The sequence below is a fragment of the Somniosus microcephalus genome, chromosome 21 (genome assembly GCF_052327205.1).
Source record: "Somniosus microcephalus isolate GS21.2 chromosome 21, FLI_Smic_1.0, whole genome shotgun sequence".
Lineage (NCBI taxonomy): Eukaryota > Metazoa > Chordata > Chondrichthyes > Squaliformes > Somniosidae > Somniosus > Somniosus microcephalus.
The window spans coordinates 24,088,512-24,110,216 of NC_141007.1; the positions used below are offsets into that span (position 1 = coordinate 24,088,512).

The following is a 21,705-nucleotide window of genomic DNA, read 5'->3' on the forward strand; positions in this document are numbered from 1 at the left end:
CTCTCTCACCCTCCCTCTCTCTCTCTCTCACCCTCTCTCTCTCTCACCCTCTCTCTCTCTCTCTCACCCTCTCTCTCTCTCTCACCCTCTCTCTCTCACCCTCTCTCTCTCTCACCCTCTCTCTCTCTCACCCTCTCTCTCTCTCACCCCCTCTCTCTCTCACCCTCTCTCTCTCACCCTCTCTCAATTCAATTCAATTCAAATCGCTTTATTGGCATGATAAGGTACATCCTATGTTGCCAAAGCATCGAAAAACATTTATGGTTGAACACATAAACGCAGAGCTATTCATACAGTGTATAAACAGAATATATCCCTGAGTGTATAAATATACATTCGTATAATTTGTATATACTCTTAGGTTTACTGGTTGACCCTCTGTTTATGGCAAGCTGTAACATAGTGTGCCACTAAGGTTACACAATTTCTCTGTTCCTCTAGTAGGTATGGGAGTTTTTGGTCGTCATTCAAATTTCTGAATTCAGGGCATATTTTTGTGAATTTTTGGTAGAAATTCTCCCTGATGCCCTGATATTTTCCACAAGCTGTGAGGAAGTGCCTCTCTGTCTCCACCACTCCCTGACTGCAGTGAGAGCATATCCTGTCCTCTCTTGGCAGCCGGGTCTGTCTGTGTCTGCCTTTTTCGATGGCCAGGCTATGTTCACTAAGTCTGTACCTTGTCAAGGTTTTTCTCAGTTTGCTATCCTTTACCATGGTCAGGTATTCAGCCATGTTGTACTGTCTGTTTAGGGCCAAGTAGCAATTGAGTTTGTTTTGGGTTTTTGTTGTTTCTGCCCAATATGACAGGTATTTTCCTTTTGCTTAGTGACAATTGTGTTGGGTCGAATTCTCTGTGCTACGATGTCACTGTCCCTGGGGCTGATTATTGTTAGTAGTGTTAGTAGTTAATTCACTGAGTACCAGGACTAGTTGACTGAGGGTATTCTTCTTTATGGTCCTCTCTTGGCATTTCAGGGCTTCGTAATGATAGCAGTGGGGGTTGCTCATTTTTAGGTGTTTCCAAAATTTGGTGGCTCTTTTTTGGATAGTAATTATAATGGATATTGGCCTAGTTCTGCCCTGCATGCATTGTTTACGGTTTTCCTTTGAGTCCCGGAGAATACCTTTACAGAATTCTGCATGTAGGATCTCAATTGGGTGTTTGTCCCATTTTGCAAATTCTTGTTGTGTTAGCGGTCCCCACACCTCACTGCCATAGAGTGCAATTGGTTCAATTACTGATTAAAAAATTTTGAGCCAAATGCTAATTGGGATTTCTATTTGGATTGATTTTTTAATGGCATAGAAAGCCCTTCTAGCTTTCCCTTTCAGTTCATTCACTGCCAGATGAAAATTTCCCGTAGAGCTGATTTTTAAGCCCAAGTATGCGTAGTTAGTGGTTTGTTCAATTTTAGTTGTTCCTAGTGTGAAATTTATTCTGGGTCCCTGATGTCTGGATCTTTGCTGGAACACAAGGACTTTGGTTTTTTGGGGATTTATTGTCAGGACCTAAGTCTCACCCTCTCTCTCTCTCTCTCACCCTCCCTCTCTCTCTCACTCTCTCTCTCTCTCTCTCTCTCTCACCCTCTCTCTCTCTCACCCTCTCTCTCTCTCTCTCTCACCCTCTCTCTCTCTCTCTCACCCTCTCTCTCTCTCACCCTCTCTCTCTCACCCTCTCTCTCTCACCCTCTCTCTCTCTTCACCCTCTCTCTCTCTCACCCTCTCTCTCTCTCACCCTCTCTCTCTCTCACCCTCTCTCTCTCTCTCACCCTCTCTCTCTCTCACCCTCTCTCTCTCTCACCCTCTCTCTCGCACCCTCTCTCTCTCTCACCCTCTCCCTCTCTCACCCTCTCCCTCTCTCTCTCTCTCTCTCACCCTCTCTTCTCTCTCTCTCTCTCACCCTGTCTCTTTCTCTTTCACCCACTCCCTCTTTCTCTCTCGCCCGCTCTCACTCTCTCTCTAGTCTGTGCTCTCTCGCCCGCTCTCTCTCCCGCCCGCTCTCCCTCTCTCTTGCCCACTCCCTCTCTTGCCCACTCCCTCTCTCTTGCCCACTCCCTCTCTCTTGCCCATTCCCCTCCCTTGCCCACTCCCTCTCTTGCCCACTCCCTCTCTTGCCACTCCCTCTCTTGCCCACTCCCTCTCTTGCCCACTCCCTCTCTCTTGCCTGTTCTCACTCTCTCTCCCACTCTCTCTCTCTCTCGCCCACTCTCTCTCTCTCGCCCACTCTCTCTCTCCTCTGTCTCTCTCGCCCGCTCCTCTCTCTCCTCTCTCTCTCTCTCTCTCTCCTCTCTTGCCCTTTCTCCCACTTGTGCTCTTTCTCTTTCCCTCTTTCCCACTCTTTCCTCTTTCCCTTGCTTTGTCCTATCTCTCTTCCACCCACCATATTCCAGCAGGGGGTCACGGGATGGCGATGAGAATGCTGACTATTTTTTCTACCCCATCCTGTGCTCAGAGTGCTCAGTTATGGTGCCCTGGCTGAGATCGACTAACACAGCAGAGACTCAGAAGAATTCTCTATTGCCTGGTTTTTCTTTCCTAAATGATTCGCCTCTTTAGCTCTCCCTGTGCTCCCAGATCTGAGTCTGCAACCACTTTACCTGCTGTGTAGGTTATATGAGAGTGGCTCAGGATGATTCTTCTTCTGACCTTTCCCCTTTTCCGGTGTGCATGGACCTGACTTCCATGTCCGTGCATCCTCACAACAGCATAACCGAAATTAGGAATTTGCGGTGTGAGGAATTTTGCACATGATGAAGCTCCAGTTCAGAATGCCTTGGCAGCTCAGCAATCTCCAATAAAGAAAATAAATAAAATCCATGTACTGCAGTGCACTGCCAGTGTAAGTAACCGCCAGTTCAAACCCCAGTCTATGTTGAGTTACCTGCATAGTGCCCTTGGATTAGGAAGGGGAAGATCAGTCAGGGTTCATGCCCCAGGCACCCCCCCCACCCCGGCCCATGTGTAATGTGTGTACATGTGGACATCCTGTGTGGACAGGATCGCGCTAATCTGTAATGCCCCATGGTAGAATACTTCTTCTTCTTAGGCAGTCCCTCGGAACCGAGGATGACTTGCTTCCACATTAAAAATGAGTTCGCAGGTGACTGATGAGTCCAATGTGGGACCTACAGTCTCTGTCACAGGTGGGGCAGACGGTGGTTGAAGGGGCGGGTGGGTGGGGTGCTTGGCTTGACGTGCGCTCCTTGTGCTGCCTGCGCTTGGCTTCCGCTTGCTCCCGGCGAAGAGACTCGAGGTGTTCGGCGCCTTCCCGGATGCTTCTCCTCCATTTTGTGCGGTCTTGGGCCGGGGATTCCCAGGTGTCGGTGGGGATGTTACACTTTTTCAAGGAGGCTTTGAGGGTGTCCTTGAAGCGTTTCCTCTGCCCACCTGGGGCTCTCTTGCCGTGCTGGAGCTCCGAGTAGAGCGCTTGTTTTAGGAGTCTCGTATCGGGCATGCGTAGAATAACTTGCTAGGCAGCTGCATGAATAATGATCACCTGGACGAGAACCATAAAGTGACTGATGCCCATAGAACTATATCTTACTAAGAGTCGTCTCTTTAAAAAGGAAGAGGAGAAATCGGAACAGAGGAGACTGTTACTAAGGCCTGTGATAATACAGCTGGACTACCCTGGGATGCGGGCAACTTTAAGGCTGCTTTCCCTTGGGGGAGTGCTGCCGACTGCACTCCGGCTGTTATCCAGAAAGGGTGCGACTTCAGAAGGCCTGACTGTGATCGGAGGTGCGTGTTCTCACGGTGGTGCAAGTTGCTGTTGGATTACCAGCCGTTGTGCTGTGCTGCTAAACTCACAGGGCCGGGTTCACATTCCTTTCTGCTTTGAGAAGCTCATGGGGAGGTCTCCAACATCGACCTCGCAACACACCCGAAGAGAGCAATGGCGGATGACAGTTCATGGGAGTCATTCTAGTGTCACCGCCCCAAGACCAGGTACCAAAGGATCTGTGAGCCAGGTAAAGGCCCATTTATACAAGCCTGGTGTCAGATGCACTATCTACTGAGGTGAGGTTCCCCAATTATACAGGAAAATGCATTTATAGAGAACTTGTGAAATCTGTTGATTCATATGGCAGTCGGCTGTATCTGTCAGCCAGTACTGGGACTTCAGACTGTCGTGAGGGCTGAGCGAGTAGGGTTGTATAGAGTTCAGATTCTAATCTCAAAAATCCACATTTCAAAAAATTCTTACTGCCAAGCCCATTTCATCAGCATCAAATGCCACGACTTCGATAACTGCAAACTGGAATGGACAATGACGGAAGCATTATTTACAATGTGAAAATAGCTTTGGAGTTCATCGTTTTGGAGTCGTTGCCCATCTGTCTTTTTTGGGGGGGGGGCCTGATCATTCTTGTTTTTGAGTGGGTTTGTCTGAAAATCTCTGCAATATAGATGCCCCGGTTTTAACCTAATGGGGTTGGGTTCGGTCGACTGCCTGTTTTACACCTCGCCTGATTTATTGCTCCGTCGAAGTCAGCGGAGTGTTAAATCAGGCGAAGGGCGACAACAGGCAGCCGACCCGAACCCGCCCTCTTCCCGCTGGGCGGGTGAGGTTAAAATCGAGGGGCTAAAGCGTTTGCATTTTCTTTTCCAGTTCTGCGTCTTGTAATGTGGACGCAGCAGATGCCTAGGTTTTTTTTAAATATTTCAAATTAATTTCGATCGGAACAAACCTCAGCATTCTAGTCGTGATCCCACCCCACTATCCTGTCCAAGCTTGGCTTTGGATTTGGCAAAAGGTAGCAACTCTCTTCTGGAAACCACAAGGGAGCCGATTAAACAGGCAAAATGTTGCAGTGACGGTAGTCATAGAGTCATAGTCATAGAGTAATACAGCACGGATAGAGGCCCTTCGGCCCATCGTGTCCGCGCCGGCCATCAAGCCCTGCCTAATCTAATCCCATATTCCAGCATTTGGCCCGTAGCCTTGTATGCTATGGCATTTCAAGTGCACATCCAAATGCTTCTTAAATGTTGTGAGGGTTTCTGCCTCCACAACCCTTTCAAGCAGTGAGTTCCAGACTCCAACCACCCTCTGGGTGAAAAAGTTCTTTCTCAAATCCCCTCTAAACCTCCCGCCCTTTACCTTGAATCTATGCCCCCTAGTTATTGACCCCTCTACTAAGGGAAAAAGCTCCTCAGCATCCATCCTATCTATGCCCCTCATAATTTTGTACACCTCAATCATGTCCCCCCTCAGCCTCCTCTGCTCCAAGGAAAACAAACCCAATCTGCCCAGTCTCTCTTCATAGCCGAAGCGCTCCAGCCCTGGTAACATCCTGGTGAACCTCCTCTGCACCCTCTCTAACGCGATCACATCCTTCCTGTAGTGTGGCGACCAGAACTGCACACAGTATTCCAGCTGTGGCCTAACCAGTGTTTTATACAGCTCCATCATAACCTCCTTGCTCTTATATTCAATGCCTCGGCAGATCACAGATCACAATCACAGAATCACAGAATCCCCACAGTGCAGATAGAGGCCATTTTGGCCCATCGAGCCTGCACCGACACATATCCCACCCTATCCCCATGTATTTAGGGAGAATGTGCAAACTCCACACAGACAGTCACCCGAGGCTGGATTCGAACCCGGGTCCCTGGCGCTGTGAGGCAACAGTGCTAACCACTATGCCACCGTGCTGCCATGAAGGCAAGTATCCCATATGCCTTTTTTACCACCTTATCCACCTGTTCCGCCGCCTTCAGGGATCTGTGTACTTGCACACCCAGATCCCTCTGACCCTCCGTCTTTCCTAGGGTCTTTCCATTCATTGTGTATTCCCTTGCCTTGTTAGTCCCCCCAAAGTGCATCACCTCGCACTTTTCCGGGTTAAATTCCATTTGCCACTGTTCCGCCCACCTGACCAACCCATCTATATCGTCCTGCAGACTGAGGCTACCCTCCTCGCTATTTACCACCCTACCAATTTTTGTATCATCCGCGAACTTACTGATCATACCCTTTACATTCATATCCAAGTCATTAATGTAGACCACAAACAGCAAGGGACCCAGCACCGATCCCTGTGGTACCCCACTGGCCACAGGCTTCCAGTCACAAAAACAACCTTCGACCATCACCCTCTGCCTTCTGCCACTAAGCCAGTTTTGTATCCAATGTGCCAAGGCACCCTGGATTCCATGGGCTCTTACCTTCTTGACCAGTCTCCTGTGCGGGACTTTATCGAAGGCCTTACTGAAATCCATGTATACCACATCCACTGCGTTACCCTCATCCACACACCTAGTCACCCCCTCAAAAAATTCAATCAAATTAGTCAGACATGATCTTCCCTTGACAAAGCCATGTTGACTATCCCTGATTAATCCTTGCCTCTCCAAGTGGAGACAAATTTTGTCCCTCAGGATTTTTTCCAATAATTTTCCTACCACTGATGTTAGGCTCACTGGCCTGTAGTTCCCCGGTTTTTCCCTACTTCCCTTCTTGAATAATGGTACTACACTAGCGGTTCTCCAGTCCTCTGGCACATCCCCTGTGGCCAGAGAGGTCCTGAATATATGTGTTAGAGCCCCCGCAATCTCCTCCTTTGCCTCACACAGCAGCCTGGGATACATTTCATCCGGGCCTGCGGATTTATCCATTTTTAGGCCAGCTAAAACCGCCAATACCTCCTCCCTCTCGATGTTAATATGTCCGAGCATATCACAGTCCCCCCGCCCTATTTCTATGTCTACATCGTCCTTCTCCATAGTGAAAACAGATGCAAAAAATTCATTTAAAACCCCTCCTACATCTTCCGGCTCCACACACAGATTGCCACTTTTGTCCCTAATGGGCCCTATTTTTTCCCTAGTTATCCTCTTACCCTTAATATACTTATAAAACATCTTCGGATTTTCCTTTATTTTGCTCGCCAGTGTTATTTCATGGCCCCTCCTTGATCTCCTAATTTCTTTTTTAAGTATCCCCCTGCACTTTTTGTACTCCTCTAGGGCTTCCTCCGTCTTTAGCCTTTGGTATCTACCAAAAGCCCTCCTTTTTTTCCTAATCCATTCTCGTATATCCCCTGACATCCACGGTTCCCTGTGGTTTTTGGAACCACCCTTGACCTTTACGGGAACATGTTGCCATTGTATGATCTCAATCTCCCTTCTGAAAGCCTCCCATTGCTCTGATGCGGATTTTCCTACAAGTAGCTGATCCCAGTCCATTTTGGCCAGATCCTGCCTTATCCTATTAAAATCGGCCTTCCCCCAATTTAGAACCTTTATTTCCGGCCCATCCCTGTCCTTTTCCATGGCCACCTTAAATCTTACCATATTATGGTCACTATCACCAAAGTGCTCACCTACTAGCACTTTTTCCACTTGGCCGGCCACATTCCCTAGAATTAGGTCCAGTACCGCCCCCTCTCTTGTAGGACTTTCTACATGCTGGCTCAAAAAGCTCTCCTGGATGCACTTTAAGAATTCTACACCCTCTGAGCCTTTCACACTCTGACTATCCCAGTTAATATTGGGGAAGTTGAAATCCCCCATTATTATTACCCTATTATTTGCACATTTCTCTGAGATTTGCCTACATATCTGTTCCTCTATCTCCCCCTGACTGTTTGGAGGCCTATAGTACACTCCCAGCAAAATGCTTGCCCCCTTTTTGTTTTTAAGCTCCACCCATATGGCCTCATTAGAGGACCCTGCTAATATATCATCCCTCCTTACTGCAGTAATTGACTCCTTAATTAATATTGCGACACCCCCTCCTCTTATACCTCCCCCTCTGTCTCGCCTGAAGATTCTGTACCCCGGAATATTGAGCTGCCAATCTTGCCCTTCCCTCAACCATGTCTCCGTGATAGCAACAATATCATACTCCCATGTGTTTATCAACACCTTCAGTTCATCCACCTTATTTGCAAGACTCCTTGCATTAAAATAGGTAGTGATTCTCTGGATAAATTTCACTGGCTCCTAATTGTGTTGACTATCCAGTCTTCATGCCTTTGCTCCCTGTAGCGGTACATCTTTGACACCAGATGTCCCCCTGGTGATGTATTGTTTAAGCCTCCGTTGGTTCAGCCTTCAGGTCTCTGGAGATTAAAATAATTATTTTATGTAAATCCTGAGTTGTGAGCTTTAATGTGAAATCTGCGTGCATGCATGTAATTACTGAAAAGCGGCATTGGCTGCAGAGTCGAAGCTCATTGAATCGCAGCAACAAAAAAATACTTCTCCATTAAATAAACGTAAAAGCTGCTTCTCTGCAAGCTCCAGTAGCTGAAAGTGCATTTAAATCCGTATGTCCTTTGGTTCATTTATAACTGGTCACTTTGCCTTGGTTACTTCCCTTGTAAGAACATTCAGGTAATCTCATTGTGTTATAGTGGCCCAATATATATACCAACCTGCCCTCGCCGCACAGTGCTGCCCCCCGATTATCAAAATCCACGACAAGGCCTTGGACAACGTGGACTACTTTCCATACCTTGGGAGCCTACTGTCAACAAGGGCAGACGTCGACGACGAAGTCCAACACCACCTTCAGTGTGCCAGTGCAGCCTTCGGTCGCCTGAGGAAGAGAGTGTTTGAAGACCAGGACCTCAAACCCGGCACCAAGCTCATGGTCTACAGAGCAGCAGTGATACCCGCCCTGCTGTATGCCTCAGAGACATGGACTATGTACAGCAGGCACCTCAAAGCACTGGAGAGGTACCACCAACGCTGCCTCCACAAGATGCTGCAAATCCATTGGCAGGATAGGCACACCAACGTCAGTGTTCTTGCTCAGGCCAACATCCCCAGCATCGAAGCTTTGACCACGCTCAATCAGCTCCGATGGATGGGTCACATTGTCCACATGCCCGATACGAGACTCCCAAAACAAGCGCCCTACTCGGAGCTCCGGCACAGCAAGAGAGCCCCAGGTGGGCAGAGGAAACGCTTCAAGGACACCCTCAAAGCTTCCTTGAAAAAGTGTAACATCCCCACCGACACCTGGGAATCCCTGGCCCAAGACCGCACAAAGTGGAGGAGAAGCATCCGAGAAGGCGCCGAACACCTCGAGTCTCTTTGCCGGGAGCAAGCCGAAGCCAAGCGCAGGCAGCGCAAGGAGCGCACGTCAACCCAAGCACCCCACCCGCCCGCCCCTTCAACCACCGTCTGCCCCACCTGTGACAGAGACTGTAGGTCCCGCATTGGACTAATCAGTCACCTGCGAACTCATTTTTAATGTGGAAGCAAGTCATCCTCGGTTCCGAGGGACTGCCTAAGAAGAAGATGATAGTGGCCCAGTTGCCCTTTATTAACGTGTTATATGGGCATTGATGCTGCGAGTGTATCACATACATCAGTGGGTAATGCAAGTCAGTCTCAGTCCGCTAAAGGCCTCTCTAGTTTAACTCTGCCACTGTGCAATGAAAAGGATAAGAAAACAAATAATTGACAACCCTAGTTTCCTTCACTCCACCATTGGTGGCCGTGCCTTCAGCCGTCAAGGCCCTAAGCTCTGGAAGCTGCTTGAAACCTACCTCTTTGACCAAGCGTTTGGTCACCTGTCCTAATGGCTCAGTGTTAATTTTTGTCCGCTAAAGCTCCTGTGTAGCGCCGTAGGACGTTTTACTGTGTTAAAGGTGCTATATAAATCCACGTTGTTGTTGTTGTTGTTCTGGCTTAGAAATTACCTTTTTAAAAAAAAAAAAAAAAAAAATTCCCATTTTTCTTCCTGGTTCTCCTCATTCCCTCACCCAATGCACCATTTCTCCGGTGAGAAAACATGCGGTCTGCTCCCAGGCCTCTGCCTCTAGCTGCTAGGAGAAGTGCAGAGGTACCTGGCAGTGACTTACCCTTCTGATATTCAGCACATGCCCCCCTCCCGCCCCTGCCTCCGCCCCAATCCCCCTCTTTGGCAAAGCAGCTGTGAGTTTAGCCCTGCGGAGATTGCAAGCTCGGTCTGTCTGGAGGGGCTGTGAGTATGGATCCAGACGCTGCGATGTACTACACCGATGCCGCCATGAAAGGTGTCGCCTCACAACCCCTCCTGGAGCAGGGGAATTAGAAAAGATGTTATATTTTACCAGTAGCATGTTCTAGTAACTCACATTCAGTTTTGGTTTTTTTTTGCAGGCTGAGGCTGTGTGGTTTTTTTTTGCACGCTGAGGCCTTGTGGTTTTTCATTCTGCTGCTGAGCATTTTCTTTGTGTTATAAATCCAGACAAAACTAGTCTCAGGTGATCAAATTCTCCCTGGATACCCAGAGTACTTTATTTATAACCTCCTTGTGATCTGCAACCTGGGAATAGAAATCTGGATTTATGTCCAGGAAATTTAATGTAGTGCAAAATAATAAGGAAAATCACGACGTAAAGTGCCCAAAAAAAAACAAAGCACTTTTTTTTATTCAATCAAGCTTTGCCAGCTCTGGATGCAGTGCGAATGAATCAGATATGCTGTGCAGCCACACCAAAGTAATTTGCTGCAAGCTGAATGGGGGCTTCTCCGTTTTTTAATCTGTGAATCCAGTGAGCAGCGGTTTGGTTTTGGCTTTATGTGGGTACAGACTTTTCGTGTCCCATGGATGCGAGTGCAAAGCAGATCGGTGGTGGGTTTGGCGTCATAAAAGTGTCATCTTTGGCTCAGTTGGCAGCACTCGCGCCTCTGAGTCAGAAGGTTGTGGTTCAAGCCACGCTATGGACTTGAGTACATAACCTTGGCTGACACCTCCCAAGTGCAGTACTGAGAGAGTGCAGCAGTGTTGGAGGTGCTGTGTTCCGGATGAGATTTTGTAACCAAAGACCTCTGTACCTGCTCAAGCGGATGTAAAAGATCCCACAGCAATATTCGAAGAGCAGGGAGTTTCCCGGTGTCCTGGACAAAATTCTTCCCTCAACCAACATCACAGATTATCTGACCATTCATTAATTTGCTGATTGTGGGACCTTGCTGTGCACAGTTTGGCTGTTGCGTTTCCCTACATTACAACAGTGACTGCATTACAGAAGTAATCCATTGGTTGTAAAGCATTTTGGGATGTGCTGAGGACATGATGAGGTGCTTTATAAACTCCAGTTCTTATTCAAAGATATGTCATACAGGCAGGTTGCTCAATCTTCCCTTGAACTTGGACGTATCCTGGTTTACTGAGATCAGATATTCCTCGGAGCACAGGACACCCGATCCAGAGGTTCTGGGAGACTGTACTGTTTGAGCGAAAGACACATTAGCTCCATTTTAATCAGGAGAAGTTCTTGCAAATGGTCCCTTTCTGGAATATTATTCAGGCTTCACAACTGGCCAATAGGCCTTCAAACATCTGTAAGGGAACTACCCGTTCCATTTATTTTCCTTTTTCCAGTTGAGGACTGGATGTTGACAGTGGTGCTGCCATTTTGACTCACTGTTATGGAGTATGGATCGTACATAAATTAAGAGAGGACCTGACCGTTCGTTTGGCGTTGAGCAATATAATCATAGCCTACAATGCACATCCCCTTGATATTGGTTTTTCATTTTTGAAAGAGACTATTACAGTATACTCTTGTCCACCTTCCTTGTTCTGTTAAAAATACTTTTGAAAATAGTATTTTGTTAATTAGAAATGTGTTAAAGGGTTAAAATTTCAAATAACCCACTTCCGCAGTGTGTTGAAAGCTGTTGGTTTGATGATGTCTGCTTGCTTCCTTATTGAGGATGCATATATCCTTCCTGTGATTTCTCAGGCTTTAAGCTACTATTTTTACTACGCTCACAGTTGGTACTTCTCAGTTCCTTGCAGGAGTTGAATCTTGCTGACAACCAGCTGAAGTCTGTCTGCAGCTTCTCCGAACAATTCCCTAACCTCAATGTCCTTAACGTAGCCAATAACTGCATCGACTTCAGGGAAGAACTAGTAAGTATAATTATTCCATGTCCATACAGAATGATCACCCTTAATAGCCCTGAATTATTATTCTAAAATTATTTTTTATTAACTTACGGACTTGTATTTTCTATCAAATTAAGAACAAAATATTAATTTATTATAATGCATGAATTTGCATATTATTGCATTATTATGTAGATTGGAGTGCCTATCTAATGAGAACTATGTTTCACCTTTCAAAAACATGATGAATTGCGGTTGCTCAGGGAGTGACTGGGCTGAAGAGCTATTTATGTCAATGTTCTTTCCTTCAAGCAATCTCTGACGCAGTGCTGCCACCTGGTGGAACTGCATTTAGCTGGCAACAGAACTGGGACATCAGAGGAAGAACAAACCATGTGAGAACTATGCTGTATATCTGTAAGAACTATATATACTGGCAAAGTATTACAGCAAGAAAGTCTGGTTTTAGCTTGTTCAGTAGACTCCCCACTATGGGACTACACCTCATGCAAATTCCTGCTTCTACAAATGTTTTAGAATTGTCAATAGTGGGAAAGAGCTATGTTAGTATCAGTAAAGTGCAAATAATTTCTGCATTTAACTTGAAACGAGTACAATACAAATGCTACAATGAACCTGATTTTGGTTTAAGAGCTTTGATATCCCACTGTAGCAGCTTATATTATCTGTCGGAATATGGAAGGTGTCTGCTGGGACATCTTGTTGGTCTGCATGCTGCAAGTTGCCAATCTCAAAGGCAAAATTGTCTCCACCGATCCCTTTCACTTCATTTAATTGTTAGTGTGTTTCAAAAGATATAATAAAGGAGGTAGTGTCCATTGAGGCATCTAGCGTGGCAATCCAGACACGCCATTCTCATGCTTGCCTTTGCTATTGATCAGTTCAGGGCCTCCTGTTTCAGTTACTATAAATAACACATATCCTACTGTCGGCTATTCACCCATGTGGGGCATCCCAGCTAAGTACCCCTGTGGCCAAGCTTGGGCAACTTACCAGAGGGCTGGCAGCAACCGTGGAACTCTACTCCAGCAAGAGTCCGAGCCCTCAGAGCAGGAGGGATATATAAATAAAATAGGTCTTTAATGGGCATGAATGATTTATTTATTTTTTTAAATTCATTTTTATGGGATGTGGGCGTCGTTGCAAAGGCCAGCATTTATTGCCCATCCCTAATTGCCCTTGAGAAGGTGGTGGTGAGCCGCCGCCTTGAACCGCTACAGTCCATGTGGTGAAGGTGCTCCCACAGTGCTGTTAGGTAGGGAGTTCCAGGATTTTGACCCAGCGACGATGAAGGATCGGCGATATACTTCTAAGTCAGGATGATGTGTGACTTGGAGGGGAACTTGGAGGTGGTGGTGTTCCCATGCACCTGCTGCCCTTATCCTTCTAGGTGGAAGAGGTCGCGGGTTTGGGAGGTGCTGCCGAAGGAGCCTTGATGAGTTGCTGCAGCGCATCTTGTAGATGGTACACACTGCAGCCACGGTACGCCGGTGGTGGAGGGAGTGAATGTTTAAGGTGGTGGATGGGGTGCCAATCAAGTGGGCTGCTTTGTCCTGGATGGTGTCGAGCTTCTTGAGTGTTGTTGGAGCTGCACTCATCCAGGCAAGTGGAGAGTATTCCATCACACTCCTTACTTATGCCTTGAAAATGGTAGAAAGGCTTTGGGGAGTCGGGAGGTGAGACACTTGCCGTAGAATACCCAGCCTCTGACCTGCTCTTGTTGCCACAGTATTTATGTGGCTGGTCCAGTTAAGTTTCTGGTCAATGGTGACCCCCCAGGATGTTGATGGTGGGGGATTCGGCGATGGTAATGCCATTGAATGTCAAGGGGCGGTGTTTAGACTCTCGCTTGTTGGTGATAGTCATTGCCTTTCACTTCTGTGGCGCGAATGTTACCTGCCTCTTATCAGCCCAAGTCTGAACGTCGTCCAGGTCTTGTTGCATGCGGGCATGGACTGCTTCATTATCTGAGGAGTTGTGAATGGCACTGAACACTGTGCAGTCATCAGCAAACATCCCCATTTCTGACCTTATGTTGGAGGGAAGGTCATTGATGAAGCAGCTGAAGATGGTTGGGCCTAGGACACTGCCCTGAGGAACTCCTGCAGCGATGTCCTGGGGCTGTGATGATTGACCTTCAATCACCACAGCCATCTTCCTTTGTGCTAGGTATGACTCCAACCAGTGGAACGTTTTCCCCCCCGATTCCCATTGACCTCAGTTTTACTAGGACTCCTTCATGCCACACCCGGTCAAATGCTGCCTTGATGTCAAAGGCTGTCACTCTCACCTCACCTCTAAAATTCAGCTCCTTTGTCCATGTTTGGACCAAGGCTGTAATGAGGTCGTCGACCGAGTGGTCTTGGCGGAACCCAAACTGGGCATCAGTGAGCAGTATTGGTGAGTAAGTGCCGCTTGATGGCACTTTCGATGACACCTTCCATCACTTTGCTGATGATTGAGAGTAGACTGATGGGACGGTAATTGACCGTGTTGGATTTGTCCTGCTTTTTGTGGACAGGACATACCAGGGCAGTTTTCCACATTGTCGGATAGATGCCAGTCTTGTAGCTGTACTGGAACAGCTTGGCTAGAGGCGCGGCTAGTTCTGGAGCACAAGTCTTCAGCATGATAGCCGGGATGTTGTCAGGGTCCACAGCCTTTGCTGTATCCAGTGCACTCAGCCGTTTCTTGATATCACATGGAGTGAATCGAATTGGCTGAAGACTGGCTTCTGTGATGGTGGGGACCTCAGGTGGTTATAGACTTTTATCATCATTTACAAATGCGATATTTGTATATCGCATATTATGGAGAGACTAGAGAAGCTGGGATTGTTCTCCTTAGAATAGAGAGGGTTATGGGGAGATTTAATAGAGGTGTTCAAAATCATGAATACCTGTGATAGAGTAAATAGGCAGAAACTTTTTCCACTGGCAGGAGGTTCAGTAATCAGAGGACACAGATTTAAGGTAATTGGGAAAAGAACCAGAGAAGGAGTTGTTATGATCTGGAATGCACTACTTAAAGGGTGGTGGAACCAGATTCAGTAGTAACTTTCAAAAGGGAACTGGATATGTACTTGAAGGGGGAAAAAATTGCAGGGCTATGGGAAAAGAGCAGGGAAGTGGGACTAATTGGAGAGCCCTTTCAAAGAGCCGGCACAGGCACAATGGGCCGAATGGCTTCCTCTGTGTTGTATGATTCTATTTTTATTATCCCAGTTTTCTCCCTTATTCCTCTTCTCCAGAAGTAGTCAATGATACAGGAGTTAGTTCCATAGCGAAGGGTGACATAATGAAAGTGATATTTCCTTGCCCCACATGCGCATTTCCCAGCACAGCTCAATGGACAATGGCCAGGGGTAAGAGCCCCAGGTGACAACTGACAAGGGAGCTCAGATCGGGGATCAGAAGTGAGGTTTTCCTGGTCTATGTGACTCAATATCACACTGCAGGATATATTTTCCCAGTGAACCTTCAGGGGGATCCCTCATTTCATGTTATATGTCAGCCCAGTGAAGATTAGGTTTATTCAGTGCATTGAGTAGAATGGGCCTATATTCTCTGGCGTTTAGAAGATCTCATTGAAACGTATAAAATTCTGAGAGGGTTTGGCAGGGTGGTTGCTGAGAGGCTGTTCCTCCTGGTTGGAGAGTCTAGAACCAGGGGTCACAGTCTCAGGATAAGGGGTCGGCCATTTAGGACTGAGATGAGGAGAAATTTCTTCACTCAGAGGGTTGTGAATCTTTGAGCATCCACAGCCCTCTGGAGTAGAGAATTGCAGTCATTGAGTATATTCAAGACAGAGATCGATAGATTTTCGGGCACTAAAGGAGTCAAGGGATATGGGGATAGTGCAGGAAGGTGGAGATGATGTAGAAGATCAGCCATGATCTTATTGAATGGTGGAACTGGCTCGAGGGGTCATATGGCTTACTCCTGCTCCTATTTCTTATGTTCTTAATCGGTGTCAGAGTTGGTATTGTATTTCACAGTGTCTGTACAGTGCTGCACTTGTTTTATCCAATGCTGTCACTTAATATCATTAGTAATGACTTTCCCCAGGGACCTCGTGGAGATTTCTCTCCTGATGCCTCAGCTTGAGAGTTTGGATGGGGTGAGTATGTCGAGTTTTTTTTTCTTGATCAGATAGAAGTGTAAAGTATTTTGAATTTGGATTCGAGTTCTTGTTCCAGTTTTCTCCCCGTCTCCTGAAGGTGTAGGCTTGCTCGGGCATGGTTCCACAAACATATGTAAAACTGAGCTACATTATAGTTGAGTGACGTCACATCAGTGACCATTATCTACTTCGACTGCTGTAGCTCTAAGTAACTGGATTGCTCAGTGGCCTGGTTTCAGTCCTGATCCCTACAAACTGCGGTAGATCCTGGCTTCAATCCCCATCCTGTGCTGATGTTAGCTGATTTGAGCTGTACAAGCAGTTGGGCACTACTTATTGACTGCAGTTCCCCTGGGATAGGCAGGGAGGGGAATTGGCTACTGTTCACTGCTTCTGATCAAGAAATGCTGGAAAGCGCTGGTGAGGGTTGAAGGCTGGTTTGGGCTTGGCCGTGATTCCCGTCACAGTTGAATAGAAACATAGAAGATAGGAGCAGGAGTAGGCCATTCGGCCCCTCGAGCCTGCTCCGCCATTCAATGGCATCATGGCTGATCATCCAAATTCAGTAGCCTATCCCTGCCTTCTCCCCATATCCCTTGATCCCATTAGCCTTAAGAAATATATCCAACTCCTTCTTGAATATATTTAATGAATTGGCCTCTACTGCCTTCTGTGGTAGAGAATTCCACAGGTTCACCACTCTCTGGGTGAAGAAATTCCTCCTCATCTCTGTCCTAAATGGCTTACCCCTTATCCTTAGACTGTGACCCCTGGTTCTAGACTCCCCGACCATCGGGAACATCCTTCCTGCATCTAGTCTGTCTGGTCCTGTTAGAATTTTATAAGTTTCAATGAGATCCCCTCTCATTCTTCTAAACTCCAGCGAGTATAAGCCCAATCGACCCAATCTCTCCTCATATGTCTTTCCTGCCATCCCAGGTATCAGCCTGGTGAATCTTCGCTGCACTCCCTCCATGGCAAGAACATCCTTCCTCAGATAAGGCGACCAAAACTGCACACAATACTCAAGATATGGTCTCACCAAGGCCCTGTACAACTGCAGCATTTATCCACGTTATATTGCATCTGCCATGCTTCTGCCCAATCACCCAACCTGTCCAAATCATACTGGAGTTTCTCGGCATCCTCCTCACAGCACACACGCCCACCCAGCTTTGTGTCGTCTGCAAACTTGGAGATATTACATCTAGTTCCCTCGTCTAGATCATTAATATATATTGTGAATAGCTGGGGTCCAAGGACCGATCCCTGCGGTACCCCACTAGTCATTGCTTGCCACTCGGAAAAAGACCCCTTTATTCCAACTCTTTGCTTTCTGTCTGCCAACCAGTTCTCTATCCAAGTCAATATTTTGCCCCCAATCCCATGTGCCTTAATTTTACACGCTAATCTCTTATGCAGGACCTTATCGAAAGCCTTCTGAAAGTCCAAATACACCACATCCACTGGTTCTCCCTTATCTATTTTACCAGTTACATCTTCAAAAAATTCCAGAATAACCCGGTAACGCTGACCATCGAGGCTCGCCCATGAAGAATGGCCGCTTCGGTGGGGTATTGGGAGGTAGCGGGGATCCGTGGAACCATAACCCTGCGAGCGTCAGGAGAGGTGAGAAAAGGAGAAAAACAAAACGATTTTAAATACTATTATTGTCCGAATCACAGAGGGAAATCAGCAAGGTATTTAACACAGAGAGCCTGTTTGTAACACTCGAAAGAAAAAAAAACGTATGTTTTTAGATGCGACTCCCCGTGTAGTGGGATAAAATCTTTCCCCTTGTCAGACCTTAGTTTGATTCCAGATGAAGATTGAACAATGGGCGCTCATTACTTCAGTCCTAGATCGTGCAAATACAGCGAAGCTTACTTACAATGAATACCCTGCTTAAATTAATAAAATATCATCGCACAGCTAATTTTCTCATGACTTCCAGATTGTCTAAACCATTTAGACTGGGGTGAGGGGTAGATTTTTTTGTGATCCGGTGACATTCAGTCCAGGTTGGTTACGAACTGGAATAAGTCGAGCCAGAGGTGTAGTGTGCTAGTTAACAGTTAATTTTCCGAATTTAGCATATTTACAAAAGCAGTCGTAGCTTGCAATGCAACATAGTCTAATTGTAGGAAGCTGGTCCGATTGGGGCACTGGAGAATTGTGGTGCAGGTGCAATTTAAAGGGGTGTGGCCTCTTAAAGTGAAGTGGTTGCATGGGGGGGCAAAAATTCTTAACAGCCTTTAGAAAGGTTCAAAAGGCATTTCATCTTCTTCAAGGCTGACGAAGGAGAGGAGGAAAGGAGTGACCGGCAAAAAAGGAAACCCATGTATTAGTACCTCATACACGAGGGGGCAAGTGGTGGAGTGGTATGTGGTACTTCTACATGGGACTTCCTTTTTTGCCTGTTACTTCTTTCCTCTCCTTCAGAAAATAAAGATGTAGAGTCAGTCTGGGTGCAGCTAAGAAGCACTAAGGGGCAGAAAACATTGGTGGGAGTTGTCTATAGGCCTCCAAACAGTAGTGGTAATGTAGGGGATGGCATCAAACAGGAAATTAAAGATGCATGTAACAAGGGTACTACAGTAATCATGGGTGACTTTAATCTACATACAGTATAGACTGGCCAAACCAAATCAGCAATAATACTGTGGAGGATGAATTCCTGGAGTGTGTACGAGATGGTTTTTTAGACCTTTAGATGGTTTTAGGAGTGAACTAGGGAACAGGCTATCCTAGATTGGGTATTGTGCAATGAGAAGGGGTTAATTAATAATCTTGTGTGGGGTCCTTTAGGGAAGAGTGACCATAACATGATAGAATTCTTCTTTAAGATGGAAAGTGAAGAAGTCCAATCCGAAACTAGGGTCCTATATCTAAACAAAGGAAACTACAAAGGTATGAGGAGTGAGTTGGCTATGATAGATTGGGGAGCTTCATTAAAAGGCACGACGGTGGAAAGGCAATGGCTAACATTTAAGGAACGAATGAATGCATGAATTGCAACAGTTATACATTCCTTTCTGGCGCAAAAACACAAAAGGAAAAGCGGCCCAATCATGGCTAACAAAAGAAATTAAGGATAGTACTAGATCCAAAGAGGAGTCATATAAAGTTGCCAGAAAAAGTAGCAAGCCTGAGGATTGGGAGCAGTTTAGAGTTCAGCAAAAAAGGACCAAGAGATTGATTAAGAGGGGAAAAATAGAGTATGAGAGTAAACTTGCAAGAAACATAAAAGTGGATTGTAAAAGCTTCTACAAGTATGTAAAAAGAAAAGGATTAGTGAAGACAAATGTAGGTCCCTTACAGTCGGAAATGGTTGAATTTATAATGGGGAACAAGGAAATGGCATAGCAATTAAACAAATACTTTGGTTCTGTCTTCACGGAAGAGGACACAAATAACTTCCCAGAAATGCGAGGGAACCAAGGGTCTAGTGAGAAGGAGGAATTAAAGGAAATTAGTATTAGTAAAAAAATAGTGCTGGAGAAACGAATGGGACTGAAAGCCGATAAATCCCCAGGGCCTGATAATCTGCATCCCAGAGTACTAAAAGAGGTAACCTGTGGAATTCTCTACCACAGAAGCCTGTGGAGGCTAAGTCACTGAATATATTTAAGAAGGAGATAGATAGATTTCTAGACACAAAAGGCATCAAGGGGTATGGGGAGAGAGTGGGAATATGGTATTGCGATAGAGGATCAGCCATGATCATATTGAATGGCGGAGCAGGCTCGAAGGGCCGAATGGCCTACTCCTGCTCCTATTTTTCTATGTTCTATGTTACCATGAGTGGAGTGGCCCAGCATCCAACTCCACTTTATGTCTGGTAAAATGAATGTAATGATGGTTGAGCTGGGTGTGAGAAGGGTTGCCCTCTTAGCCACTCCAGGGTAACAGCCTGCAATAAGCCTGAGGCACAGAAGCTAAGGGCTGAAGTGACCTCTGCAGTCACTGGCAGTATCTTGTCTGTAGTTTGAGTCCAGGCCAGCTTGCAGAATGCAACACTACTCTGTCACAGCATCCCTGGTAAATCGTAGCGTCAAGTCCAGATGAACCCACCATCCTCCTATGGTGTAACCGAGCTTGCCTGGCACCCATTTATTTTACTTGCCCCCCTCCTCTTCCTCCAAATAGCACAAATAAAGAGGGATTCCGATAAGGATACCTGTAGTGTATGTACCTTTAAGAGGAACTATGTTTTTGAAGCCCCTGTGTACTGTAGTACCAGTAGTGACCACTCGGGTATATAAGCCTGTATAGCGTCTTGTGTCGTTAGTTCACCTCCAGACTTTGTTCAATAAACACTTGGTAAATCAACTCCTGCATTCCGTGTCTCCATTAACACACGGATCTAACAGTGGCGACGAGTTAGAAACGAACTTACCTGCAATTTGGCAGCACCTCAAGGAGATCGATTCCTCAGACGAAGGTCGAAGCAAGAAAAAAAACAAAAACAAACTGTGGTTTCACCAGCTAAACGGGCTGGTGGCAGGTAGTGCACTGATCCTTCCTGGGCTGCGGCGGGCTGGGGCTCGATCGGGTGGCTCTGCAGCGGGGCCGGGCAGCGAGTCGGAAAGCAGAAGCAAAGAGAGACAGAGGGTGGAACACTCAGGAGACGGCCGGTGCTGCAAAGCAGGTCGGCGTTCGGACCGAGCAGAGGGAGGGGAAAGTCCCAGAGGGTCCGCTCCACGACGGGAACGGTTCTCCAAGTAACGGAGAAACTATTTAAAAGATATATATAAAAAAAAAAATAGAAATACCGCAAAAAGCTGCAGGTCGCAACGGGAACCGCGGAGAACAGCGTTGGCAGCAGCGGCAGCGGCGGGAAAGCGCGGGAGGCGCCATCTTGATTCGGCGGGGAAGAAGGAAAAGCGCGGGAGGCACCATTTTTGATTTTCAGGATGCCGAAGACTGGCAATATTACTGCTTTCGATAGTGATATAGAGGATTGGACCACATATGTGGAAAGAGTGGAGGTATATTGCAAGGCGAATGAAGTAGCAGATGATAAAAAGGCATCGGTACTTCTAAATCTGATGGGCGCAAGGACATACGGGCTGTTACGAAACTTGATCACTCCAGCCAAACCGATGGACAAGAATTTTAAGGAGATTGTTGATTGATACCCTACAGGAGCACTTAAACCCAACACCGCTGCTGATAGCGGAACGATTCAAATTCTTCAGGAGGAATCAGCACAAGAATGAAAGTAACGCTGATTACCTCACCGAATTACGAAAGCTGTCAAAGCACTGCCAATTCGGGGCAGGACTGGCAGATTCTCTACGAGACAAATTCGTCTGCGGTCTCCTAAGCGAAGGAACACAGATAAGACTACTTTCTGAGAAAGATTTGACACTGGACAAGGCTTTCAGTATGGCTGTATCATACGAAGCAGCAGCAAGAGGAGCTGCAGAGATACAGCAAAAGCCACAGGACTTCGGCACCCATGAAATGACACGGGGTTTCGAGAGATGTTATTGCTGCGGCAGATCCACCCATGACCAGAAGGACTGCTGGTTCAAGGGCAAAGCATGCAGGCAATGCGGAAAGATGGGACACATTACACGTGTATGCAGATCTGGAAAAAAATCCGCTGACAGTAAAAAGGTCAATAAGGAAAAGTACAGAAAGGTACAAATGATGATGGACAGTAGCTCCGAAGACCAGAAGAGCGATAGTGACTCCGGAAACAAGAGACTAAG

The 21,705-nt window shown here is 46.6% G+C and overlaps 1 protein-coding gene across 2 annotated transcripts in view; it reads left to right on the forward strand.

Moving 5' to 3' along the window:
• The window catches only part of LOC147102653 (uncharacterized), a 114,917-nt gene that overhangs the window by 70,549 nt on the left and 22,663 nt on the right, over positions 1 to 21,705 (forward strand). For both annotated transcript variants that reach the window (XM_085963350.1, XM_085963349.1), the window contains 3 exons: positions 11,743 to 11,866; positions 12,155 to 12,237; positions 15,931 to 15,982. In XM_085963350.1, coding sequence (XP_085819476.1) covers positions 11,743 to 11,866; positions 12,155 to 12,237; positions 15,931 to 15,982 — 259 coding nt within the window. The remainder of the gene's footprint in view (positions 1 to 11,742; positions 11,867 to 12,154; positions 12,238 to 15,930; positions 15,983 to 21,705) is intronic.